The 27474-nt window shown below is 39.7% G+C and overlaps 2 protein-coding genes across 10 annotated transcripts in view; one reads left to right on the top strand and one right to left on the bottom strand.

Annotated features, from left to right (window-relative positions):
- The window catches only part of ATE1 (arginyltransferase 1), a 181783-nt gene extending 171050 nt beyond the window's left edge, over positions 1–10733 (bottom strand). For 3 of the 6 annotated variants that reach the window (XM_004428140.3, XM_014785809.2, XM_014785808.2), the window contains exons 1-4: positions 10630–10733; positions 7726–7789; positions 4821–4883; positions 522–625 (exon numbers count right to left, since the gene is read on the bottom strand). In XM_004428140.3, coding sequence (XP_004428197.1) covers positions 522–625; positions 4821–4883; positions 7726–7789; positions 10630–10714 — 316 coding nt within the window. In that variant the 5' untranslated portion in view covers positions 10715–10733. Of the gene's footprint in view, positions 1–521; positions 626–4820; positions 4884–7725; positions 7790–10105; positions 10267–10629 lie in introns of those variants that run through there. The other 3 variants (XM_004428139.3, XM_004428138.3, XM_014785807.2) reach the window with 1 other exon arrangement.
- Positions 9545–25765, top strand: LOC106801500 (putative uncharacterized protein ZNRD1-AS1). 4 transcript variants are annotated; one of them, XM_087432741.1, is made up of 4 exons: positions 9545–9915; positions 20551–20627; positions 22932–23007; positions 24963–25765. In XM_087432741.1, exons 2-4 carry the CDS (start codon positions 20593–20595, stop codon positions 25752–25754), a joined length of 903 nt encoding a protein of 300 aa, XP_087288867.1. In that variant the 5' UTR covers positions 9545–9915; positions 20551–20592; the 3' UTR covers positions 25755–25765. The 4 variants fall into 4 exon arrangements, with proteins under 4 accessions (XP_087288867.1, XP_087288866.1, XP_087288864.1 ...); XM_087432740.1 differs by lacking the exon at positions 9545–9915 and adding an exon at positions 10310–10442; XM_087432738.1 differs by lacking the exon at positions 9545–9915 and adding an exon at positions 10313–10448.
- The last annotated feature ends 1709 nt before the right edge of the window (positions 25766–27474 follow it).

The following is a 27474-nucleotide window of genomic DNA, read 5'->3' on the forward strand; positions in this document are numbered from 1 at the left end:
ATTCACTCATAATCCAAAATTTATCAGACAAATAAGAAATAGAATTTCAGGCAACATAATTTACTGAAGTAAGACTTACTCAAATACAGAAAATCTGAGCTTTACTCAGCATTAAAAGTGATTGTACAATCTTATGTAGGCTGCACATAAGCATCTGTTTCTCCAGAGATTATACCACTTTCTATTTACTTCATAAGGATATTATTAAGATCAAATAAGATAAGAGCATTGTGAAAACTAAAATTTCAATAAACTCCAAGAAATCACAACATCTTTAAAATGGTCCTCAATCTTCTTCCCAAGCAAGCTTTTCCCTGGCATATATTCTCCATATGCTTGACTTGGGGGCCCGTGTAACAGTAACAGCAGTGCTAACAGCAATCATCACCATCATAGTAACAGTACCTGATGTAGTAAGGACCCCTTCCCCCACATAACTTAAGAAATCATTGAAAGTGAGAACCTTGGAAAGATAGATCAAATTTAAAGGAAATAGTTTTCAGACCCCCATCTCATCTTACCCTCACAATGTCCTTCAGAAATTTCCCCTTTAGCCAGAAATTTCAACATTTTTTTCAAAACCTTCTTGTGAGATTTTGATGGCTGAAACTGTAAAGGTCGACACCTAGGAAAGCAAAATAAATATTTAAAAAGTAAACTCAAACTTTGAAGAAATAAAACCTAAACTTACTAAAATACTATTTAGTACAATGAGGCAAAGCTCACACCTGGGATTTCTGGGTAAAGATGGGGCTTAATGTAGCCTCTAATCCCACCCCAAAGCTCACTAAAACTACACCTAAGGGATTAGAAAAAAACAAAAACACACAAACCATTAGGAAAAATAGAATAGCAGAAATGTTAGAAGCTAGAAAGCAGATGTACAAGTGGTAACTGACTTAGCAGACCAACCAAAGAAAGTTGAACCCTAAGCCTATGGTGAGAAAAGCCAAGAAGATAGCCAATTTTATCTACATTACCCCTAAAAGTCTTAGGGATTGGCGATAGCTGATACCTGGGGAGATATGAGTGAAGGTGGGTCTGAAAACAGGAAGATCCCCTGAAAGTCTGTTTTGAAAGTACCTGGGTGCCAGATGCCCCCCCAGCGCTGCACAGATGACTCCCCAAGCAACCCAGCAGAAAAATGCAAACTTTTAGGAAAGAGTAAAAAATAGAGCCTCTTACATGAGGGATACAGGCACATCTGAAAGCAACAGAAATGTAGTGCAAACAGGAAGATTAAATGAAAGTCTACACACTGAATATTGAGACCCCCAACCCACTTCCCCAACCCATCCCCAAAACACCAGCAGATGATATTGTCTCTCCAGAATGTGATCAGACATAAAAATACTGCCATCAGAGATTCCCCAACAGAATAGCCTAGCCAGATAACCCCACTCAAAGCCCACAGTAAACAAGACCTGCCCAGTACACATAATTTCCAAAGGGACACTGGAAAGTGGAATCACCTGACACTTGAGGAGGGCCTCTACTAGAAAGATAGGTGCCGAAAACCCTAGAGAAAGTAACTTGGAGGATATCAAGCATGCAGGAAGGAGAGAACCTAATAAAATAAAAATAAAATTATCCTCAGAGAACTCTCTTATTTCTCTTAAGCCATTACAGCCATACAATAATAGGATGTTACAAAAGAAAAGAGCCCAAGAACAAAAAGACCTATCAGAAGTAAAAATTTAATAAAAGAAATAAAAAATTAATTAGAATACTTGGAAAATAAAGTTGAAGAAATCTCCCAAAAGATTCAGCAAAAAGAGATGGAAAACTGAAGAGAAAAGAAAAAATTAGAGGACCAGTCTAAAATGTCCAATATCTGAATAAAGGCATTATAGGAGGAGAGAAGAAAGAAAATGGAGAGGAGAAGATCAACAAAATAACACAAAAAATTTCCCTAAACTGAAGAATATGATCAGAAGAGCTCCCAGACAAGAAGGGCCCCTCAAGTCTGTATGCAATGGATGAAAACAGACACCCCACCAAACATATTATGAAATATCAGAACACTAAGGACAAAAAAGCTTCCAAAGAGAAAGAACGCATTTCAGACAACAGAACTAGAATCAGAATGCCACTGGACTTCTCAATAGTAATAAGACAACACTGGAGCAAAGCCTTCAAAATTCTAAAGGAAAATTATTTCCAATCTATACTTCTATACTCAGCCAAACTATTAGCTAAGTTTGAGCAGTGAATTAAAACATTTTCAGACACACCAAGTCTCAAAAAATTGACCTCTCATGTACTTTTTCTTAGGAAGCTATCAGAAGATGTGCTTCACTAAAATGAGGGAATAATCCAAGAAAGAGGGCAAAGGAGACAGGAGACGGGATCCAACTTGAGAGCCAAAGAAAATCCCCAAGATGACAGCAAAAAGAGATCCCAGGATGACAGTGATGCATCAGGTGTAGAGGCAACCTATCCAGATCAGAGCAAGTCAGAAGACTCCACAAGAGATTTTCATCAAGATGATAAAAGTAGTAAGACTATCTGAAGCATCTAAACATACCAAGAGAAAATTTACGCAGCTGGGGGAAGGTCTCTAAATAAAGTGGTGATAGGTACATAGAAGACTTTGCAAACAAAAAAGACAACTATCAACTCCAGGGAAAGCAAAAACTTATTCAGAAAAGAAAAAGTAATCATAGCTTCACAACATGACTCAATTGTGAAGCATATTTACATGGTCATAACAATGCGACTACATCGATCCAAAATAACAATACTTCTAAGTTGTAAAGTTAAGGATGAAGACAAAAAGGGACATGAATGTGATGGGGGAACAGGAGAGAAACAAAGTTAAATCCTTATCTTTCAAAGAGAGAAGCCCAGAGATAATAGAGAAAACAAACAAACAAAGGATTATAATAATATAAGTGTGTTACTTAGGGAGATGAAAAAGCAAAAGAATCAGTTAAAAGATTTGAAAGTGACTGCATTGGGAAACAGGAAATGGGACAGGGGTGGGGGGTGGGTTCCGGAGACGGCTATTTTGCAAAATAAGCTTTACAGAACTCTTTGATTCTTTAAATTATTAGCATATATAATTCTATATAAAACTAAAAACTAAAAAAAAAAAAAAATTCATAGCCAGGGAAGGTCATCCTCAGTTATACTCACGTACTGGGCAGCCCCTAACATCTGCCTAACAAGAAGCTCAACTATAGGCTATATCTGCCTTGCTTTTACGTGAGGTCTCATTATAACTCCTGCAGTAAACAAAGTGAAATAACCAAGAGAGTAAATATGTAGAATGTCTCCCTAAGATCAATATAAATAATGAAGTTGTCTAAAGAATAACAATTCAGGAAATATTTGATTCCATACAAAATTTTAAAATGCAAAAAAATCACATTTTATAATTACTTTGTTTTGCAATATTAATTGAATCCCTTTTCATCAAAGCAATATACCTGGAACAGTGCTTTGCATGTGACAGGTACCCAATAAATTATAGATGCTTTACCTTTTTCTTTAACCCACTGAAACTTGTCTTTTCTGATTAGAGATTCTCAAGGTTCAGGCTAATCAACTTCAGACTTACTTGAACAGAATCTTGGCCATAATCCAACAATCAATAGTTATCTGGAGGAAAATGACTTCTTCCTTTGAACACGTCACCACTTCATAACCACTAAAGCCGAAAGAGGACAGCACAGCTACTCTATCATTTTATTCTTTGTACAAAATAAATGAGATGGTGTCAGCAAACCAGAGCCCCATCTTTTCTCCTTACTGTCCCAGTCTTATGACCAGTTAGATAAGAGAAAAGATTCTTAACCAGGAATCAGGGCAACTTTGGGAGTCTATGATCATTCTAAAATTAATATGTAGAATGTTACATATTTTTGTCTACATGCCCCTCCCCTTGTTGTTTTGTTTTGTTGCAGAGGGAGAGTCTATAACGTTCACCAAATTCTCAAAACAGTCTACAACCCAAAAGCAAGTTAAGGGCGACTAAGGGAGATAGTTGTGAGGACCAGCCAAAAAGAGATGGATACAACTGTGTGTGTTTTTTCATCTAGAGTATATACACATTGAAACTGTAGACAAACGCTTCACAATGTTAATTTCCTTATTTTCTACCAGAAGAAGGGGAAGGGGAGGAAGAGGAGGATAACGGGGGTGGGAGGAGTTAGGGGGGTGGGTGGGAGGATAATAAGGGGGAAGAGGAAGACAATGAGGGAGAGAAGGAGACCCTTTATAATCAAAGAAGGAGGGAAAATCCTTCCATGTTAGGGTGGGGTGAGGGGGACACAAGGGAAACCCAAGAGATTATGAAAAATTAAGCAAACACTACGTAGGAAAACAGACATTTTAGTGTAAATTTTCCAATGAAGAAAACTGGACTCTGAATATATGTGGCCGATTAAGTGTCAGCCGTCCTCCTCCTCCTATAGGATCTTATAGCATTGTTTGAATATAAGCACTGTGTCAAGTAACACACTAGAATGGGGAAAGCCCTAAGCTAACACCTATAAAAATTTGATATCTAAAAGTAATTTGAGTATTTTCCAATATCTTCCCAATATTTCATGGTATCATTGACTAGACTGCTAAATAAAAAGGGTATTTTTTCATATCATTATTTATATCCAAACCAATTAAACATTATTACAAGCTATTGATCAACAAGTGAATATAGCATCAGTATGTAGAAAAGACATAACTCATTTGTTTTTCCTTATAAAAAATGTTGACCTAGAATAAAAATAAACATTTAAAAAAAGCAAGTTTCTACTAAAAAATTATACACAATCTTCATATTATAGATCCTCTTTCTATTAATCAAAAATTCTTACCGTATTGTGTACTGAGGACAACATGTTTGATTCATGACAGGTTTGTACACATATTTCCCGCTTCTAAAATTATAAAATAGTTTTGTTAATTTCTTACACATTTCTCACATGTCCCAAAGTAGAGTAGTACAGGAGCACAAAATTAATTAGGGTAAAAATCTAATCAATAATGTAATAACGCATTTAGGTTTAGTTACTCGTCATAAGCTAAGTAATCTTGCAACGTGGGTGTACCAAGGACCAGAGCCCAGCTTTTGCTCTCCTAAACCTTTATGTACGAACTCCAAGGTGAATCATCTCAATTACCTTCCCATCAGCATCCATAACCACTTCCATGCCTCAACCTAGCACCAATCCTCAATACCACAAGGACAATCAGAGAAAAATGCCCCAGATGCTGTGGGACTAACATTTGCTGCTGCCTAGACATTCACACTTGTGGTTCCATGTACACCAGCACAAAGTACCCCAAAACTAACTTGATCCTTTCCAATGCTTTCTGGATCTCAGTTAATGGCAGAACCATGACATTATGGGCTGAAGTTTGTACCCCCAAAATTCATATGTTGAAGCCCTAATCCCTAGTACCTCAGGATGTGACTGTATTTGGAACTAAGGCGTTTAAAGAGGTGATTAAGTTAAAATGAAGCTGTTGAGCCCTAATCCAATCTGACGGGTGTCCTTATAAGAAAAGGAAATTGGACACACAAGGAGACACTGGGCACTAGGGATATGCACACAAAGGGAAAGGACCACATAAGGACGCAGTGAGAAGGCAGCCACGTGCAAGCCAAGGAGAGAGGCCTCAGAAGAAACCAAAGCTGCCAACACCTTGATTTTGGACTTCCAGCCTCCAACCTGTAAGAAAATACATTTCTGTTGTTTAAGCCACCCAATCTGTGGCATTTCACGGCACCCGAGCAAACACACACGGCTTCAGTTCCCAAGCCAGAAACCTGGAAGTCATCTCAAGACTTCTCTCTCTAATGCACCTCTATATCCTGTCAGTAAGCTTTCTACTTCTAAAATGTATCTTAAATCTGGCCCCTCCTGTCTATCTCCTAATTTACCACCACCGCTTCTGACGATGACAGCAGCCTTCACCATCTCACATCCGGACACTGCAATAATCTCTGGAACTAGGCTTCCTGCCTCCAGGATCACCCCCTCAAATACCTCTCTGCTGCCTGAATGATCATTTCAAAAACACAAATTCCATCACATTTCTCTCTGACATAGAAGCCTTTAACAGCTCTCCTCTACCTTTAAAAAACAAAAGTTCCTTATCATGGCATACAAAGTCCTTCAACATCTCATCTATCTACCTTTTGGGCCTCATTAAGTTCAAGGAAAGTTGTGAAGATTCGTTTGCTGTGCTCAATCCCATGTCTTTTGGGGAGTATTGGCACAGGGTACTCAACATTGCTTGTATTTATGTAAGGAACTTTACCTAATAGTTACTTTAAAATCATCTACATAAAAATAACTACCAAAAAAACCTTAGCCATCAAAGGCAATGTGTGAATCTTAATGGAATCCTGATTCAAATAAACCAACGGTAAAAAAAAAAAAAAAAAGAGAGATTGGGGCAGGCCCAGTGGCATAGTGGTAAAGTTCGTGCGTTCCACGTCCCACACAGAAGAACTAGACGGACCTGCAATGAGGATATACATCTATGTACTGGGGCTTTGGGGAGAAAAAAGAAAAAGAGGAAAATTGGCAACAGATGTTAGCTCAGGGACAATCTTCCTCGAAAAAAAAAAAAAAACAGATCTTAAAAAAAAAAAGACATTTTTGAGACAAACAGAAAATCTAATCAAAACTAGGTAACAAGTGACATCAAAATATTATTATTAGGGGGCGGCCCGGTGGCACAAGCAGTTAAGTGCACGCGCTCTGCTGTGGCAGCCCGGGGTTCGCAGGTTCGGATCCCGGGTGCACACCGACGCACCGCTTGTCTAGCCATGCTGTGGTGGCAACCCGTATAAAGTAGAGGAAGATGGGATGGATGTTAGCCCAGGGCCAGTCTTCCTCAGCAAAAAAAGAGGAGGATTGGCAGATGTTAGCTCAGGGCCAATCTTCCTCACAAATATATATATATATATATATACACACAATTATTGATTTTGTAAAGTACGATAATGGTATTATGGATATGTTAAAAAGTAAAAAAGAATCCTTCTCTCTCAGAAACACATACTTTTTATAGGTGTACTGACATGATATCTGAAATCTGCTTTAAATTATTTTGCGGGGAGAGAAGAAGAGTATCTTAGTCTGTTCAGGCTGCTATAACAAAATGCCATAGCCTAAGTGGCTTATAAACAACAGAAATTTATTTCTCATAGTTCTGGAGGCTGAGAAGTCCAAATCTGCCAAGGTGTTGGCAGATTTGGTGTCTGGTGAAGACAAGCTTCCTGATTCATCTTTTTGTTGTATCCTCACGTGGCAAAAGTAGCAAGGGAGTTCTCTGTGGTCTTGTTTAAAGGGCACTAATCCCATTCACGAAGATTCCATCTTCAAAACAAAAGGCCCCCCCTCCAAATATCAGCACGCTGGGAGTTAGGATTTAACATACGAACTTCAGGGGGACACAACATTCAGTCCAGCACAGGGAACAAGGAGAATTGATGAAACAAGATTGGCAAAATGTTAACAACCACTGAAGCTTGGTGATAGGTACATGAAGTTCATTATAATGTACTCTCTCTGTTTGTGTATATTTGAAAGTTTTCCTAATAAACATCTTTAAAAGAAGAAAGAACAAAATCACTATACCAAAGAATAAAAAATTTCTTAAACCTCTTTCCAAGAACAGGAAAACACTTTAAAGGCAAATAATCTTTTTCCATTATAAGAATCATCTGAGTAATAAGAGAAGTGCTTTTCTAGTAAAGAGCTTTACCTTCGCCATCCTCGGTCTATAAGATCCTGATAATCCTGTACTGTCATGGAATGTGCCCACATGCCTAAAAAAATAAGTGGCACGTTAATTACAGCAGGTTAAACTTTTTACTTTTTTTAATGCAAAGCATTATTTTTTAAATGTATTTAAATTTTGCCTTAATATTTTTTATATAATAATATATATTTATATATAATAATTTTTTTTGCCTTAATATTAAGCCAAAAACATTTAGCTCACCTGGGAGAAATGAAAGTTTGCACATATTTCATTACTTGTTAGTTTCACATAATACACAACACAAATGAAAAATACATTTATCTTAATTTAAAAAACCAAACACATCAAAGTGATTACATTTAATTCAGGATTAGTCAACAGTCTCTACGACACCATAAATTTAGGTCCTTGTGGCAATTAGATTACATTGCATCTTTAAGCCATAATAATATCTCCAATAATTTAATAAGTTAGTCTCTTCCAAAGAATTAGAAAGCAAACGTTTTCCTGTGCATATAAATTCTCTTGATTTTTATATATGTTTAACAGCAGTCTTGAAATTGAAAATAGGACAAAAGTATAAAGCAATATTCCTTTTAAGTATAAAAACTGAAAACAACCCAAATACCCAGGAACAGTAAAGTGATTACAGGGACTATGATGTTATCAATATGATGGAAAAATATGCAACCATGAAAAAAATGAAGACTGTGAGAAAACATTAAAAGGTATATTTGAGTTAATGTTAAAAGAAAAATGATTTTTCTCTTGTAAACAGTAAATTGCATCAGAGGTACATAAAGACAGAGGTAGGCTTGGTAGAGCAGGACGTGGTGAGAAAAATATGGACACCAGAGTGCGACTGAAATGTCCAGAAGCCTGGCAGGGGCCATAAACACCAAGTTACTCTATGATGCTCAACTTCATCATCAGTAAAATAGGCATAATAAATCCTACCTACCCAATAGGTGGATGTCCTATAGTAAAGATTATTATTAGAATTAAAATTGAGATGATAGTTATCTCCTTAGGTTAAAAGGTTGAAAGCGGTTTCTTCTACAGGACTTTAAACAAAGGATATCTATACTAATCAATTTTCTCTTACTAAAATTATTGGAAAAAATAATTAAGGATCTATTAAAATACTAATTTTAGACATGTTTACTATAAATTATTTATTACATATATATTATAGTCACTAAAATTGTGAAAAAGAAAAGAGAGGAATCTCGAATGCCCTAAGGCAACCACTGTCGCCATGGTGTGCTTCTCCTGGGTTTTTTCCTCCCAGAGCTGTAACCATGCCACATGTCATTTGCTTCTTGTTTATTTTCTCCGTTTAACCCTACCCTCTAAACATTTTCCGCTTAGCTTGTCTTCATAATCGTCACTCCTAATGATTGCATTGTATTACATTCTACTCCCCCTTACCCTCAAAAGCACCTTAAAAACACTTTTAATTAATAAGCAAATGGACACACCATAATCGTGCAAATCATTCCCCTACTGTAGGGCATTTAAAATTTTTTTTAAATGGAAACTATCTAAATTTACACCTTCATGGATTTTCCACAATGCTGGCTTACTCTTTAAAATAAGAGATTCTACATTTGCCAATGCACGACACAGCAAGAAATAAACACAATGTTTTGTTCACAAACAAGAAATCTTCCGAAAGAAACCTGAATCACGAAGAGGGTAAAAAAAAAAAAAAAAAACTGTAGGCTGGCTTTGTTGTCGTCGTCATCGAGGTGGGTGGAGAAATGACAGGGCATATAAGCACTTGGGAAAATTCTCCAACACAACAGTACAAACAGGCTCCCTCGCCGCAGCGACTACGGTCACCGGGGTCTTGTATATTCTTCCAAAGACGTTTTATCCATGGATGCCCACGCCCACGTGCACACACACCTCCTCCTACACAAATAGCATCACCCGACACTCAGTCCTGCACCCCGCGTTCTGCGCTGCCTATCGGGGATGCTCCCACATCAGCCCAGCACTTACAGGTCAGCCCCAGCCGTGAACGACCACAGCACAGAGCTCCCCGGCACGGCATGCCATCATCGAGCTACCGTCTCCCACTGATGATGGACACCCGCTTCCACGCTTAGCTACTGCGAGACACTCACTACGTCCGGGCACCTGTGTGAGGAATAAGCACCTAGAAGCTTCCCTGCTGAATCAGAGGTGAGGTCCATTTTTAGTCTGACAGTCGCAGCCTTTCCAGGGCAGCCGCCTTCCGCACTCTCTCCGCGGGACAGGGGCTCCGGCCGCCGCGGTCCCTGGAGCCGGTCGGCGCGACCCCCAAGGACGCCGGCCGGCCGCGGAGCCCCCGAGGCCGCGGCGCCCTCCCCGCCCGCCGGCCCGACCCGCTCACCATTGGAGCGACTGCCCGACTCATTCTTGCAGTAGCCGCAGCGGTAGAAGTCCTCGCCCTCGAAATACTCCACGATGCTGGGCGAAAGAGCGGCCCAAGAAGCCATGGTCTCGGCCCTCCAAACGCGACGCCGCCCAGCCCCACACCGCCGCCGCCGCCGCCACCCCACAATGCACCGCGCCGCCCGGGCGCCCCCGAGGCGCGCGCGAAGCCGCTCGGGCGCCCGCAGGCCGGGCCTCGCCGGGAGTCCCTGGGTGCCGACGCCCCCCGCGCCATCTTGACCGAGGGCAGCCCTTCGCTATTTCCGCTCCTTCTCCGCGAGGGACAGCCATCTTCGGTGAGGGTGAGGCGGAGAGACCGAGCCTGAAGGGAAACGATCGGGGAAGAAACGAGTGGGGAAGGGAAGCGGGAGCAGGGGAGCCGGGCCTGGGTGCTCCCCGCCAGGGGCTGGCCGGGGCCGCGGCGGGCGGTGCGGGGGTTGGACGCGAGGCGGCCGCGTCAGCCCCGTCGACAGGGACACTCACCGCAGGACGCCTTGCCCTCCTCGGCGTCGCAGTAGCCGCAGTGGTAGCCGGCCTTGAGCCCCTTGTACTCCACCACCGAGGCCATGGCCGCCGCCGGGGTCCGCGCGGGCCGGCCACGCCTCTCGGCGCCCGGGGCCCGCGGGTGGGAGGAGTGGAGAGCGAGGCCCGGCGCGGTGCGTCCCGGTGCCCCAGCTCCGCGTCCCTCCTCGGGGGCCTCCCAGGACGTTAGCTTGGATGGCACTCGTGTCCCCGGGCCCCGAGTGAGGGCCAGCCCTTTGCGTGCTGCCTCGCCAGGCCTTCCCGCAACTGCATGTTGTCAGCCCCGTTTTACAGATAAGGAAACTGAGGCACGGAGGTTGTGATCACTCAGTCATTTCTGCAGGTCTCAGTTTAAAAGTTACCCTGAACACCATGTGGGTAGCCAACTCGGGCTTCTTCCAAACCGGCAAGCACTCAAATGCCCATAGGTTCAAGTGCGCTTGCAGGCATTCTATGGTGGCTGGGGTGGGTAAATTGAAAGAACGCTTAACACTTTTGAAGGAAACAACTGTCAAACCCACTTGCTGCCTCGTGCCACTGTAAGCCGGGTGCCACCATATGTTACAACTTTTAAAGAAAAGCTGGAAATCTAGATTGTTTTTTAAAGTATCATTTTTAAATGTTACTTTTAAATGTTACTTTAAAAGAATTTCTTTTAATGTACAGGCCAAACAAAACATTTATATAAGCTGAATTCACCCCATGGGCCTCCAGTTTGCAACCACTATTTTTAAGAGGATTTCTTAGAGAGTGAAAGTCTGGGGCAAAGTATAAAAAGCAGTACCTGCAACAAGGTATAATGTTCCTTAGTCTTTACTTCTGTGTGTACAGATAATTTAAGCCTGTCTGTCTTTATATTTTCCCAGCAACAATAAAGCTGATTATCTTTTTGCAGTGTTTAAAAAAGTGAAATCATGAAACTTGGAGAAGCAGTGGTAAACTTTTAAGGTCAGGTTCAACATTCTTGACCCCAAGGTCCACTGTGCTAGATATGTGCCTAGTTAAGTTGAAGAGGTTTCTTTGTGGCAGTGACCTGTTCCGTTGCTAAGCATCACTGGTTCCCCACACAATGGGAAAGAATCTAAGGGATAGCTGTGTAGCATGCAGGAGGTTTTCAGGGCCCCTCTAGGTTTCTCCAGCTCCTTCAACTCCTCAGACTTGAAGGCTTCTTGCTAAATCTCAGTACTCATGTTCTTAAGACTGACCATTTTGTTCATTATGGCAGGTTTGACTATTCCCAGTCCTTTTGGACAGGCTCTCATTTTGAATGAAAATAAGGGCCTGTGAAATGAACAGAGAGCAGAGTGCCATGCTCAGGACAGAGAGTAGGAGGCCAGGAGGCTATTTGGTCTTTTCTTATAGTCTTGTCCCACTTCACTTCTGTCTCTTTGAAGCTCCAACCTTATCCCAAGCCCTAGACCAACCTCAGCCAGGGCACTCTAGGACATAACAGCCTTGAACAACAATGAGAATGTCCACAGCCCTAGGTATATGTGTTAACTGATTTAATCCTTACAGCATAGGATTATTAAATGCTATTAATCCTTCACAGCATAGGAAACAAAGACCAGAGAGGCTAAATAACTTGCCCAAGGTCATACAACTAGTAAGAGACATATAGGAGGGGGAATAGGTGATAAAAATAAAATAAATTGAAGAGGAAAAGAGATAACAAATACTAGGTTTGGACTTACATAGGGCAGTGGTCCCTAGATGTCTTTACTTTGCTGAAGGTCAGAGACAAAGTTTTCATGTTCCAGGCCCAAATGAGAAAAATAATGCAAAGCTTCATTTAGTTCCCCCTTTGTGGGGGGGAACTTTGTGGGGGAGATGGAGAGGAGGGCACTATTAGAATGTCCTTTTATTTATAAAATTGCCCATAATAGACAGTTGTCTTTGTTTTTAATTTTCTTACTTGACAGAATAAAATGCTGACAACTCTGGCACGTTTGGTCCCATTAACATTTTTTGTATCACTGAATGTGAAATCAAGTCTGCAAAGCATAAAAGTGAGGCTCAGTACTAGGCCCTGACGATGTGAAAGAATCTGCATGGTGACAAGCCCAGTTAATGTTTCTTGAATTAAAGGGAATGAAGTGAAACACATTCGTCTTTCCTTCTGAAGAAAGTGTTGTGAGTAGATAGGACCTCAGTTAAGCCAGGGAAAAAAGAGTAAAATACAGAGAAGATGGGCACTCTAGGAGGGAGGTATGGTATGAGCAGAGGCAGGGAGGTGGGTAGGAGCACCAGCGTTCTCAGGTGCTGCTGCTGGTGGTGGAGTCCTAGAAGATGTTTTCCTCTGTGGGCCACTCACTGCCAAGAGGCCTCAGATTAGACCGCTTCCCTTCACTGTCTAGAGCTGCCCTCTCCACTAGCCACATGTACCTATTGAGCACCTAAAATTTGGCTAATGTGACAGGGGAACTGAACTTTTTATTTTATTTGAATGTATTTGAATTTTTTTATTGCAGCAGTATAGAATACCAAGCAGGATAAATGCCAAAAAATCTGCCTGTACGCATATCATATTCGAACTGCAGAAAATCAAAGACCAACAGGAAAATCGGGGAAAAAAAACTCCTTGCCTATAGAGGAGCAAGGATAAGAGTTACATCAGAATTCTCTTCAAAAACCATGCAAGCAAGAAGAGAGGGAAGTGAAATATTTAGTGTTGGAAGAAAAAAATAAAACAACGTAGAATTCTGTATCCAGCGAAATTATCCTTCAAAAGTGAAAGAAAAGACTCTCAGACAAACAAAAATGGAAAGAATTTGTTGCCAGTAGACCTGATTTGCAAGAAATGTTAAAAAAATTCTTCAGAAAGAAGGAAAATAATATAGGTCAGAAACTCAGATCTACATAAAGAAAGGAAGAGCATTAGAGAAAGAATAAATGGAGGTAAAATCAAATTTTTCATTTTTTAAAATCTTAATCTAACATAACAGATAGTTCAAAATAATAATAGCAACTTGTATAGGATAATTATAGTTTCTGGATAAGTGAAGTGAATGACAGCAGTGTTATAAGGGATAGGGGAGAGGAAGTGAACTGGAAGTAGACTGTTATAAGAGACTTGCACTGCCTGTGAAGTGGTATAGTGTTATTTGAAAGAACTTGGGTTAGTTGTATATGTGTACTGCAAACTGAAGGACAACCACTTAAAAAAGCAAAAAAGAAGTATAATTGCTATGCCAAAAGAGGAGGAAAAAAGTAGAATCATGAAATGCTTAATTAAAACCAGAGAAGGCAGAAAGAGTGGAAGACAAAAAAAAGAAACAATATGAGCAATGAATAGAAAACAGTAATAAATATGGTAGATATTAATCCAATTATATCAAATCATTTTAAATGTCAATGGGCTAAGTATACCAATTAAAAGACAGACTGTAAGACTGGATTAAAAAAAATAAAACCTAACTATATGTTATCTACAAAAAAAACCCACTTTAAATATAAAAACACAGATAGATTAAAAGTAAAGGGATGGAGAAAGATATGCTGTTGCTAGCACTAATCAAAAGAAAGCCAGAGTAGCTACATTAATTTCAGATATGTAAACTTCAGAGTGAGGAAAATTAGAGATAAAGAGGGGCATTACTTACTGATAAAGGAATCAATTCTCCAAGAAGATATAACAGTCCTTAATGTGTATGCATCTAGCACAGAGTGGCAAAATATATGAGGTAAAAACTGATCGAACTGTGAGGAGAAATAGATGTATCTACTATTACAGTTAGAGACTTCAGCATCCCTTTATCAGTTATTAACAGATCCAGCAGGCAGAAAATCAGTAAGGACATAATTTAACTCAAGACCATCAATCAACGGGATCTAACTGACATCTATAGAGTACTTTATCCAACAGCAGCGGAATACACATTCTTCTCAAGCTCACATAGAACATTCACCAAAATAGACCACATTCTGGGCCATAAAAAACACCTTAACAAATTTAAAAACAATAGAAATCATACAAAGTATGTTCTTGGACCACAATGGAATTAAACTGGAAATTAGTAACAGAAAGGTAGCTGGAGAATTCCAAAATACTGAGATTAAACACTTTTAAATAGCACTTGGGTGAAAGAAGAAGTTTTAAGAGAAATTTAGAAATATTTTGAACAAAATGAAAATACGACATCAAAATTTGTGGGATGCAGCAAAAGCAGTGGTTAGAGGGAAATTTTTAGCATTGAATGCATGTATTAGAAAATAGACCACAAATCAATAATCGAAGCTTCTACTTCAGGAAACTAGAAAAAGAAGAGCAAATTAAATCCAAAATAAGCAGAAAAAAGAAATAACAATTAAAGCAAAAAATAAATGAAATTGAATACAGGAAATCAATAGAGAAAACAAAAGCAAAAGCTGGTTCTTTTAAAAGATCAATAAAATAGATAAACCTCTAGTGAGGTTAAGAGAAAAAGAGAGAAGACAAATTACCAATATCAGAAACGAAAGAAAGACCGCCACTACTAATCCTATGGACATTAAAAGGATAATAAAGGAATATTATGAACAACTCTATGTCCATACATATGATAACCTAAAGAAAATGGATCAATTCTTTGAAAGACACAAATACCAAAACTCAAGAAATAGATCATCTGAATAGGCGTATATCTAAAGATGTAAAATCAATAATTAATGACCTTTGAAAACAGAAAGCACTAGGCCCAGATGGGTTCTCTGGTGAATTCTACCAAATGTTTAAGAAATTATACCAACTCTCTGCAGTCGCTTCCAGAAGATAGAAGCAAAGGGAATTTTCTAACTCATTCTGTGAGGCCAGCATTACCCTAATACCAAAACCAGACAAAGATATTACAAGAAAGGAAAACTACAGACCAATATCTCTAATGAACATAGATGGCAAAATCCTCAACACAATATTAGTGAATAGAATCCAACAATCTATAAAAAGAATTATACACCACCATCAAGTAGGATTTATTCCAGATATGCAAGGCTGGTTCAACATTACAAAAGCAATTAATGTAATCCATCACATCAATAGGCTAAAGAAGAAGAATCACATGATCATATCAATGATGCAGGAAAACCACTTGACAAAATCCAACACCCATTCATAAAAAAAAAAACTCAGCAAACTAGGAGTAGAGAGGAACTTTCTCAACTTGATAAAGAACATCTACAAAAAACCTACAACATCATACTTGATGAGAAACTAGATGCTTTCTCGATAAGATCAGGAACAAGGCAAGGATGTCCCCTCTCATTACTCCTATTCAAGATCATACTGGAAATCCTAGCTAATGCAATAAACAAGAAAAGGAATAAAAAGTATACAGATCGGGAGGAAGAAGTAAAATCGTCTTTGTTCGCAAATGACGTGATTGGCCAAATGGAAAATCCCAAAGAATCAACAAGAACAATAACAAAAATCTCCTGGAACTAATAACCAATTATTGCAAGGTTGCAGAATACAATATCAATAGACAAGAGGCAATGACTTTCCTATGTACCAGAAATGAGCAATTGGAATTTGAAATTAAAAACACAGTACCATTTACATAAGCACCAGGAAAAAAATGAAATACTTAGGTACAGATCTAACAAAATATGTACAAGGTCTATATGCAGAAAACTACAAACCTCAGATGAAAAAAATCAAAGATCTACGTAAACGTAGAGATGATCCATGTTCATTGAAAGGAAGATGAATATTGTTAAGATGTCATTTCTTCCCAACTCGATCTTTAGATTCAGTGTAATCCCAATCAAAATCCCAGGAAGTTATTTTGTTGGTGTCAACAAACTGATTCTAAAGTTTATATGGAGAGGCAAAAGACTCAGAATAACCTGAGTCTAATAACAATGTTAAAGGAGAACAACAAAGTTGGAGGACTGACACTACCAGACTTTAAGACTTACTATAAAGCTACAGTAATCAAGACAATGTGGTATTGGCTAAAGAACAAACAAGTAGATCAATGGAACACAGTAGAAAGCCCAGAAGTAGACCCACACAAATATAGTCAATTGATCTTTGACAAAGGAGTAAAGGCAATTCAATGGAGAAAGGACAGTCTTTTCAACAAATGGTGCTGGAACTGGGCATCCATGTGCAAAACAAATAAATCTAGACACGGACCTTATATCTTTCACAAAAACTAACTCAAAATGGATCATAAGCCTAAATGTAGAACACAAAACTAAAAACTCCTAGAAGATAACATAGAAGATCTAGGTGACCTTGGGTTTAGCAATGGCTTTTTAGGTAGAACGCTAAAACCGTGATCTATGAAAGAAAAAATTGAGTTGTATTTCATTAAAATTAAAAACTTCTGCTCTATGAAAGACCCTGTTATAAGAATGAAAAGACAAGCCACAGACTAGAAGAAAATCTTAGCAGAACACTTATCTAATAAAGTACTTGTATCTAAAACATACAAAGAATTCTTAAATTTTTCAGCAATAAGAAAAACAACCCAGTTAAAAATGGGCAAAAAATCTGAACAGATACCTCCCAAAGAAGATAAACAGATGGCAAATAAGCATATGAAAAGATACTCAGCATCATGTCATTAGTGAATTACAAATTAAAACAATAATAAAATACCATTACACACCTATTAGAATGGCTAAAATTCAGAACACTGACAACACCAAATACTAGCAATGACGTGGAGCAACAGGAACTCTTATTCATTCTAGTGGGGATGCAAAATGTACAGCCAATTTGGAAGACAGTTTGATGATTTCTTACAAAAGTAAATATCCTCTTACCATACCATACAGTAATTGTGCTCCTTGGTATATTCCCAACTGAGTTGAACACTTATGTCCACACAAAAACCTGCACACAAATATTTATAGTAGCTTTATTCATAATTGCCAAAGCTTGGAAGCAACCAAGATGTGCTTCAATAAGTGAATGGATAAACCAACAGTGGAACATCCATACAATAGAATATTATTCAGCAACAAGAAGAAATGAGCTATTAAGCCATGAAAAGACATGGAGGAACATTAAAAGCATATTGCTAAGTGAAATAAGCCAATTTGAAGAAGGCTTTTCAGTATGAAAAAGCCATACTGTATGATTGCAACGATGTGAAATTCTGGAAATGGCAAAACAATGGAGAGAGTAAAAAGATCAGTGGTTTCTAGGAGTTTAGGGCACGGAGTGAGGGAGAGACAAATAGCTGGAACATGGTGGGGTTTTGAGGGCAGTGGTACAATTCTGTATGTGGTAGTAATGATTAACACCTGTCATTATACATTTGTCAAAACCCATGGAATGTGTGACACAAAGAGTGAACCTTAATGTAAACAATGGACTTCGGTTAATAATAATGTATTAATATTGGTTCATCAATTATAACAAGTGTACCACACTAATACGAGAGATAAATAGGGGGAACTTGGGGGAAGAGTGTACTTTTTGATCAATATTTCTGTAAACCTATAGCTGCTCTAAAAAAATTAAGTTATTAGTTAAAAAACAATGTAAAATTTTTAACTTGATTACATGTTGAAATGATAATATTTTGTATATTCTGGATATGTTTTGCCCTGATAAAATATATCACTAAAATTAATCTCACCTGTTGTGTTTTTTTTTTTTTTTTCTCTTTTAAATGTAGTTCCTGGAAGAATTTACATCTGTGGCTTGCATTCTATTTTTGTTGAACAATGCTGGTCTAGAACCAAGTTCTTGCAGCTCCAATTCTTGCAGCTAAAATTCAGAACACTGACAACACCAAATACTAGCAAGGATGTGGAGCAACAGGAACTCTTATTCATTCTAGTGGGGATGCAAAATGTACAGCCAATTTGGAAGACAGTTCTGTGGTTGCTTACACCTTGTGTCTCTTCTGGGCCCTACAGTTTCAGGATCTTTTCTCTAGTGCCATTTCTTTTTAGTCACTTTCCTATTAACAACATTTCATAGTTCTCTATTTGTTCTGGGAAGTCATGAAAATTCCTCTATGTCATATTCTGTTTCCATTGTCTCTCCTCTTATACTGTATTCTATATTCTGGCCTCCAGCATCCCTCCCTCCATATAGTACTCTGCATGTGCAACTTCTCTAGTTAACAGCTACTCGGACTGAGTCATCTCTTGCTTGGCTTGTCTCAGGAGTGTCTCCCACATTTCTGCCACTCTGCTCAGAATGTGCTCCCCAAGAAGTCCTCCTTGTTGAGTCCCACCTCACACTAATGACTCCTGCCCTTTGTTTTCTCCCGATACTTAAGCATCCCATTTGTACCTCTATATCATGTGTGCACCTATGTACATTTCTTGCCTCCCTAATTGGACTGTAAGCGCTGCAAAGGTGAGGATTGTGTTTCCACTCCTCCAGTATTCCAAGGTTAAGTGGGATGGCATGGGCTTATGATCACAAGCTTTGCTTTTAGACATCCATGTTCAAGTTTCAGTCTCCCACTTGGCAGCTGCGTGGCCTTGAATGAATCACTTAACTCTCTTAGCTGCCATTGCCTGATACGGAAAATGGGGAGAATAACAACATTACCTCATAGGGTGGTTGGGTTGTCAGTGTTTTATGTTGAGATACTATCAGAGGCACTTTTATTTTTTATTTAAGTTTGTTTTCAAACTCCTGCAAAATGGAGACAGCAGGCAAGGTGCTGTTTCCAATGCCAGAAGTTAATCTGTGATTATACTGTGAAGTTTATTTCAAGTTCAGTGACATAAGAAGTGGTTAACAATAATTTTGGTTCAGGAAACATAATCATCTCCTTCCCCAGCTAGGACTTCCCATAACTATTTAAATATATTTCATGATTTTGACAAAGGATTAAAATTTAGATATATGATAAAATATTTGTTAGCCAAGTCCTTTTCTTTTTATATCTATCACAGAAAAAAAACAACTCATGCCGTCTTTTGCTTATGTTAGGGCAAAGTCTAGTCTTGTTCCAAACTCTAGTATTTCCAAACTGATTTGCCGTCAAGAATGTTCTTTGTTTATCTCCCTGGCTTTTAAATATTTTTTATCCCTCAGTTTCTCTTATCAGCAAAGAGAAACAATTTACAACATAGTACTTAGATTAAAAGTACTTTTAGGTCCATGTGATTGTCTTTATATAAGTTTTATTTTAATTAAGCTGATTCCTTACTTAAGGAGAGGCTCACGTTAAGAATTGCATATTTTTCTTTATCAAAAAAGAGACTTCTATTATTCTGTTTTCACAGTGGGATAAGTAAGATATTGCCTTTTAGCACTTCACACAGTGCCTTATTCATATTCAATGAATATTAGGAACTTGTAGTGGTAGTATGATGCTGTCAGGTCACAGGTGTTATAAAAATTTTGGCTGAATTAATATCATATGAGTTTGACATCTAAGCAGCAAGACTTTTTATCAGTTTTAAAATGGATATCTTGTTTGGTTTGGGAAGCAAGTGAGTATTAAAATGTAGATTGCAATTTAATTTAGTGCTGTGGTGTGAAAATAGAAACTACTGTCATGACTTGATGTTTGAAATTCTTTGATTTTTTTAAGCATAAAATACTTATATTTACTTTTGTAACTGTATTATTTCTGAATATGAGTTTGGGGCTATAGTTTCAAGCACATCTCTACAAACAGCACATTTTGGAAGAGAGAGATTTTTTTTTTCTTTTTGCTGAGGAAGATTAGCCCTGAGCTAACATCTGTGCCAGTCTTCTTCTACTTTATATGTGGGTCACCACTACAGCGTGGTTGATGAGTGGTGTAGGTCCATGCCCAGGATCTGCACCCGCGAACCCAGTCTGCCAAAGCAAAACGCGCTGAATTTAACCACTACGTCACGGGGCCGGGCCCTGGAAGCGATAGATTTTATTCCTAATAAATAAGAAGCCAGGTTGTAATTAATCACTATATTTTCTCCTTGTCACATTTTTTTAAGAACTAGAGACATCTTAATAGGCTACATGAGGACTTTGGATGGATGCAGCTTACATATATGGTGAAGAGTATCTTGAAGTGAGTATACAGAATCATTTTCATTTGTATTTAAACAGGTGTATTTTCTGCTTCTTTGTCTTTAACTAATGACCAGTAATGATCATAATTAAACAATATGTGACTAAAATTATATTAAATGGTATTAAAGCTCAAAACCTCCATAGCAGCAGCAGTATTTAGCTGTGACACACCAGCTAAATGATGATGAGACCACATGACTGGGCCATTCACACCTTCGTCAGACCTCTACCAACTACTGTGAGTGTGCAGGATCCACTCCGATCGCATTTCCACGGAGGATACACAATATATATTCCAAAAGAGAGCAAAAATGAAGAAGATACTCCTGTTGCCTTGAAAGATGCTTTCTCTAATGGCACTGAGATAGGATGCCTATGTCTGTGAAACACAGCCCCTTCTACTTTCTGTCTGTGGCTGTTCAGCCCAGCTCACACTGAAATTCATTCCCTGCCAACCAGACAATGTCTTCACCTACCACCTCACAGTAGTCTCAATCTAGGACAGTGATGACACAAAAAAGTTTGTGACTGCTTCTGGTTGCCCTAGAAATCAACCAAGGCATCCCAAAGGATCAACAGTAGATAGTTGCAAGTCTGAAAGAAGGCCAGAAATTTTAATGGCTGGAAGACAGTACTTTACAGAATAGAGGAGAGATTAGAGGGTAGAGCTGGGAGAGCAGATGCTGAGAGGAAGAGAGTGAAGAGCAAAGATGTTGTTCGTAAAGCTGGCAATTGATAGGGCAATGGCTGAAACAAAAGACAACAGAGATAAACAGCATGATGCTACAAGAACAGCAGAAGCGACCAAAGGTGCTATGAGGAGAGGATGCAGTGGGGGTCTATGGAAGGATCAACCAGCAGTGCAGACCCCACCCTCACACCCTCTTTCGGTGACAGACTCAGAATGGTTGGATCTGAGTGCAGAAGAACAGTGGGTATTATTTTCCTTCCATTTTGCGTAGAGGCAGGAGAATATTCATTTATCTGGAACAAGTGTAGCACAGGAATGAAAATTCTGTGCTCTCGAGTCACACAGGCACATATCCTGCCTCTGAAACTAACCCTGGGACCTTTGACAAGTCACTGAATCTCTCTTGGTCTCAGTCCTCTTTGCCATGAAATGGGGGATAAGGAGTACCCACCTCAAATGGTTGTTTGGAAGATTAAGTAAAAGAATCCATTTACATTCCTAGCACAATGCCTAGTGTATAGTAAACTCAATAAATGTTCCTAGGGAAATAATATAAGAACCTCGTAGAAAAGAAAAATAGAAAAGCAGAAATGTCTTTTAAAGAAATTAGCTTTATTTAAAAGGCAAATATAGTTTTGTTTTTTCCAGTTCTTTGTCACAAAATCCTTCTCTTTTGCTGCTAAGACAAGTCAGAGAAAAAGAATATTTACAACCTAGATTGCTAAACATAGAACCTATTTTCTAACTAAGCAGGTTAAGAAATAAGAGGTCTTGAGCCGGCCCTGTGGCTTAGCGGTTAAGTGCGTGCGCTCCGCAGCTGGCGGCCTGGGTTCGGATCCCGGGCGCGCACTGACGCACCACTTCTCCGGCTACGCTGAGGCTGCGTCCCACATGCAGCAGCTAGAAGGATATGCAGCTATGACATACAACTATCTACTGGGGCTTTGGGGGAATAATTAAATAAATAAATAAAATTATAAAAAAAAAATAATGAGGTCTTGCAGATGCCTAAATGTGACTGTGCTCTATATTAATTGACAGATTTCTCTGCTGTATTTTTCTGCATTAAATTAAAAAAACTTTCTTGCCATCAAATTGTTTTATCTATCTAAAATGTAAACCTTTGAGAATCATAACTAAATATGTTATAGTTAGTTGTTGGAAATTAATGATAGCTTCTAAGTTATATTGTTAATAACTTTACGCATAACTGAACTTAAAATGGACTTACCAACTTTGAAAACTTATTTTCTCATCAAAGGTAAGTTCTTTGTTCTACCAACAATATACACAACCAGTGGTTTGTGGAATTTGAAATAGCAACTCAGCCTCCCCTCTCCAGTGTTAAAATAAAGGTGCTTCTGACAGTCTCAACCTCAAACACAGTGTGGCTCTTTGTTTATAGTGGTATCAGAGAGCATTCCTTCCATGCTTCAAGGAAAGATAGAAGTTAAAGATATCGTAGAGTCTTTCCTATTGGCACAGAGAAATGCCTTTTGCTACATATGAAAAGTGAGTCCCAAATCAACTCTGTCATACAATTCACACCAGAGCATGTTTCCTGAAACCTTTCTGTAAATCCTAGTATAATTTCTCTTTTTGATCTTCCAGGTTGGCCTGGGCCAAAAATACTCAAGACCCTCGGATTGCAGTAGGTTCCCAGTCCCCACTAGAAAAGAAGATTAAGGTGAGGAAATACATTTACCATGAACTCTGGAGCCAGTAATACAATCATAAAAAGTTTATCACCAAGGTAGAGAAAGCCTGAGCATTTCAAGGGAGAGTGTGTTGCCTGTTATGTTTAGTTCAGCGTTTGGTGGTGGCGGGACAGCCCTGAACAAAATAAACACGGCCCCTGCCCTCACAGGGCTAGTCTAGTGAGGGACGTGGACATTAAACAGTTAGCACAGACTGTGATAGTGTCATGAAACAATGGGACTTTTTTTGAATGAGTATGTGGAAGGTCTCAGGAAGTGACATTTAAGCTGAAATCTAAAAATTATGTACATAAGGACCACAGTCAGAGCTGCTACATTGTGTGTGTGGGAGTATATGAAGGAAGAGCACATGAAAATACTCAGGTGGGAAAGAAAATATGGTTTTTGAGGAACAGAAAAGTCACTGTGGCTGTAGCAGAGTGAGCACGCAGTCGAGCTGAGAAGGTTGTCTAGAGGCAATCAGGAACCAGATTATGTACGCCAAACTGGAATTTGGGATTTTGTCTTAAAAGCAATAGGACGCTATCCCAGGTTTCTACGCAGGAAAGTGACGTGCTCAGATTTATGTAATACAAAGATCACTCTGGCTGCTGTGTGACTGGTCTAGTGGGGCTGGGGGCAGAGGGAGAGAAGTATGGATTCAGGGAAGCTGGTTAGACTGCTACCCTAGGGTGGGGGCATTTTGAAGTTAGAAGTAACAGCATTGAGAAGGAGGAAACTGAAGAAAACACTTTGGAGGAAGAGCCAAGTGGAGATGTCAGGTAGACAGTATCTAGGTCTGAAGTTGAGAGGTGAGCACAGGGCAGCCTTGTGTGCCTCAACTGTCTTGCTCCTCCCTTATTCCCACTCTCTAGAGCAGTGCTGGAACAGGGTAGGTCACCTTGTTGAATGATTGAGACTGTCTGTGTCCAAGGAAGCGTAATGTTACTGAGTTCTATCTTAAGTGACAACTTCTCTGCTATGTTTTCCTGCATTACACTTAAAAGACAGAACCAGCAAAGCAGATGGAGGTTGTGACCATGAGGTAGGAAGAGGATGAGGGGATACTCATTCACTTGGGATATTCAGCTAATGGCTGGAACAGTCTAGGGGTTCCAAGATAGCCTTAGACACATGCACTTGGCCATAGCCTGGAAGCCAGAAGAAAGTAAAGTATTTCAAGGAGGAGAGAGTGGTCACCTCTGTAGAAATGCTGCTGAGAGGTCAAGAATGACAGGGACAGAGATAGGACCACTGCATTTGTCACTATGAGATCACTCATGACCTAGATGAGAGCACTCTCAGAGAAGTACGGGGATGCAAATCCAATTGAAGAGGATTGAGGGGAAAATGTGTGGTGAGAAAGTGGAGAGGGGCTATAGGTAACTGCTTCAAGGTGAAGGGGAACAAAAAAGTGGGTAGAAGCTAGAGAGGGATGTGCAGTAAAGGAAGAGTTTTCCTTTTTTGTTTAAAGATGATGTATACTGAAGCATATTTTTGGAGTGATCCAGTAGATGGGGAATTGTGATGAAGCAGGAAAGGGAATTCGGTAATCACAAATTGATGTTCTTGAAGCTCAACAAGCACAGGTGAAGAACTGGCTTTTGACAGAGGAAGGGGCAGTGTTTCCCTTATAAAGGCAGGAAGACAGAGTCCGGCATGATGCATGGTGGTGGTTCTGGCAGTGGGAAGAGAAGGGCGTGCCTGAGTGACTGCTTCTGTTTTCTCAAGGAAGCATAAGGCAAGTCTTCAACAAGGAGGGAATGCTGGGGGAGGAGAGTGCAGGAGGTCTGAGAGGAAGACATGACACACGGTTAAGAGACCCTAACTGGGGCATGCTGTAGGAGTGCCAGGCAGGGCTAACAGCCACTTGCGAGCTGTGCCATGGACTGTGTATAATAAAGGACATCCAACTTAAAAAGTTCTAATACTTTCCTTTGACAAGAGTTTAGGTGGTGTCCATTCTTCAGAAGTGAGGAAACTGTTAGCCCAAAAGTTTCAAAAGGAGAATGAAACACTTCATAAACTTAAGGCCGTGTCTTTTGACTTCCGGTTTGCCAGAGCAGAGGCATACTACTATCAACGACATCAAGAAATGATGCTGGAAGAAGCATGGAAATACGTGGTTCCAAAATGGGAAACTAAACTAGACGAAAAGAGACCACAAAGTGAAACAACAGATGCTAAAAAATGGGACTATCTAGTGCCTGAGAGGGAGCTGAACCAGATAGAGAAACACATATACCGAGCCGAACGTGCCAGAGGCCTCAAGGACCACAAGTATCAACTACTCCCTCAAAGAATTCCAAGTGAAATACTTTTCCCCCAAATATTAACACTCGAGAAGAATGAAAAGACTGAAAATATGCAGAAAACACCCAAAACTAAAACCAAAAAGCACAAGGTGGCGTGGGCAAAGAAACAGATAAAGGGACACCGCGATCGAATGATGCGAGGGAGAGAACTCACAGAACAAAGAAATGATAAACGAGGTGCTCAGAAACTTTCCTCCCAGGGTCTTCCTTTCCTAAAATCTCAAGCGGAGAAAGAGGAAGTCAAAGAATTTGAATGGGTCACAGCCTATCCAATTGCCCAGCCTTACCAGGAAGCAATTATAGAAGTGACTATTCTGATGGAAAAGTCAAAAAAAGAAGATAAAATTAAAAAAACATTCCAAAGAGAGCTCTTGAGTATGCCACCATTTTTGAGAAGTCAACTGGAGAAAAATAAAGTTTAAATTGTTTTCTAGATTATTGTATTTCTTTTTTAGCATACTTTCATATTTGTTAGTGCAGTAAAATCCTATACCCCCTAATTTTCTTAGTGCATCAAACTGGGAAAAAAAAAAAAAGTTAAACCACAAGCACAGCATTCTGAAATGTTTCACCTATCTGTGTACCTACCTCAAAACTTTTAGTAGTGGTTTTAGTAGCTTAAAACCACCACCTTTTTATTATGTCTCACAATTCTGTATCAAGAATTCAGGCAGAGCTCAGCTGGGCAATTTTTTTGCCCCATGTGGCACCACTGGAGCTGCATGGGGATATTCAGATGATGGCTGGGCTATTCTGGAGGGTCCAAGATCTCTTCCCCTACATTGCACTTGGCAGGGACGACAAAAGGCTGGGCTTAGCTGGTCCCTCTGTCTCCCCTCTTCATGTGGTTTCAGGGCCATGTGATAGTTGGACTTATTACATGGTGACTCAGGGCTCCAAGAGACCTGTCAGACGCTACAAGGCTGCTTATGACCCAGCCTCAGAAGTCCCAGGACATCACTTCTACCATATTCTATTGCTTAAACAAGTCACCAAGACAGCACAAATTCAACACTCTTCCTTTCAGAAACATTTGGAGTCGTTTTTTAATCTAGCACTCCAAGACTCTGAAAAGTCTATCACACACCTCTATCCTTCAGTATAACTTTCACTGTTCTTTTACATTAACACTGCTCATAAAAACTAAACAAGTATTTTTATGTGAAAAAAAAAAGCCTACAATTTGACAGCTTCTGAGTTGATCTTGACTAAAGAGGCCTGGCTCCCTCTCTGCAGAGGTAACTATAGACAGAAGGTGTAAAAGCCTGTTATAATTATTATGCAGATACCACGTTGTCTTGTGTTATCTCCAATTCAGCTAAAATTTAATGGGATGTCATATACCTAAGCCTAAGCCCTAGCCTGCTAGAGATCCAAGACTCTTGGCAGTAGCCTCTCAAGGGGCTTATAATCTTTTTGGGGAAAAGAACAAAAAAGAAATAAAGCAGCGCATGTCCAATTCTGTAGTATAAAAACCTATACTGAGAATATGGACGAGAGAGCAGGGTAGCAATTTATGTGGAGCCTGAGTTGGCACCTTGGAGGATGACTCCTTGGAGCAGTGAGGAAAGCAGGGCCTCATTCAACATGGATGCCTACCTCCCACCAGCCACCCTCAGCACAGAAATAAGGCACAACCTGGCCCTGGGGGACTCCACTTGAAGAGACATGCAAATAAACACCAGGAGGAGCACACACAGGATGACTGAGGTGAGAACAAGGTGCTATTAAAACACAAAGTTCTGGAGGAAAAGAAGGGCTTTGGGGATGTGACCTGAGTTTGATTTTTTAAAGATAACATATATTAGTTGTTTTCTATTCAGAAGTTTAAAGAAAAAGTGGCCCAAAATCTCCCTGTCCAGATAACTTCTGTTGATAATTTTTTTGTGTGTGTGAGGAGACCAGTCCTGAGCTAACATCCACGCCAGTCCTCCTCTTTTTTTGCTGAGGAAGACTGGCCCTGGGCTAACATCCATGCCCATCTTCCTCCACTTTATATGGGACACCGCCACAGCATGGCCTGCCATGCAGTGCGTCGGTGCACGCCCAGGATCCGAACCGGCAAACCCCGGGCCGCCACAGCAGAGTGCGCGCACTTAACTGCTTGGGCCACGGGGCCAGCCCCCCTTCTGTTGATAATTT

The sequence above is a fragment of the Ceratotherium simum genome, chromosome 6 (assembly GCF_057802395.1).
Source record: "Ceratotherium simum simum isolate JZ-2026a chromosome 6, ASM5780239v1, whole genome shotgun sequence".
Taxonomy (NCBI): Eukaryota; Metazoa; Chordata; class Mammalia; order Perissodactyla; family Rhinocerotidae; genus Ceratotherium; species Ceratotherium simum.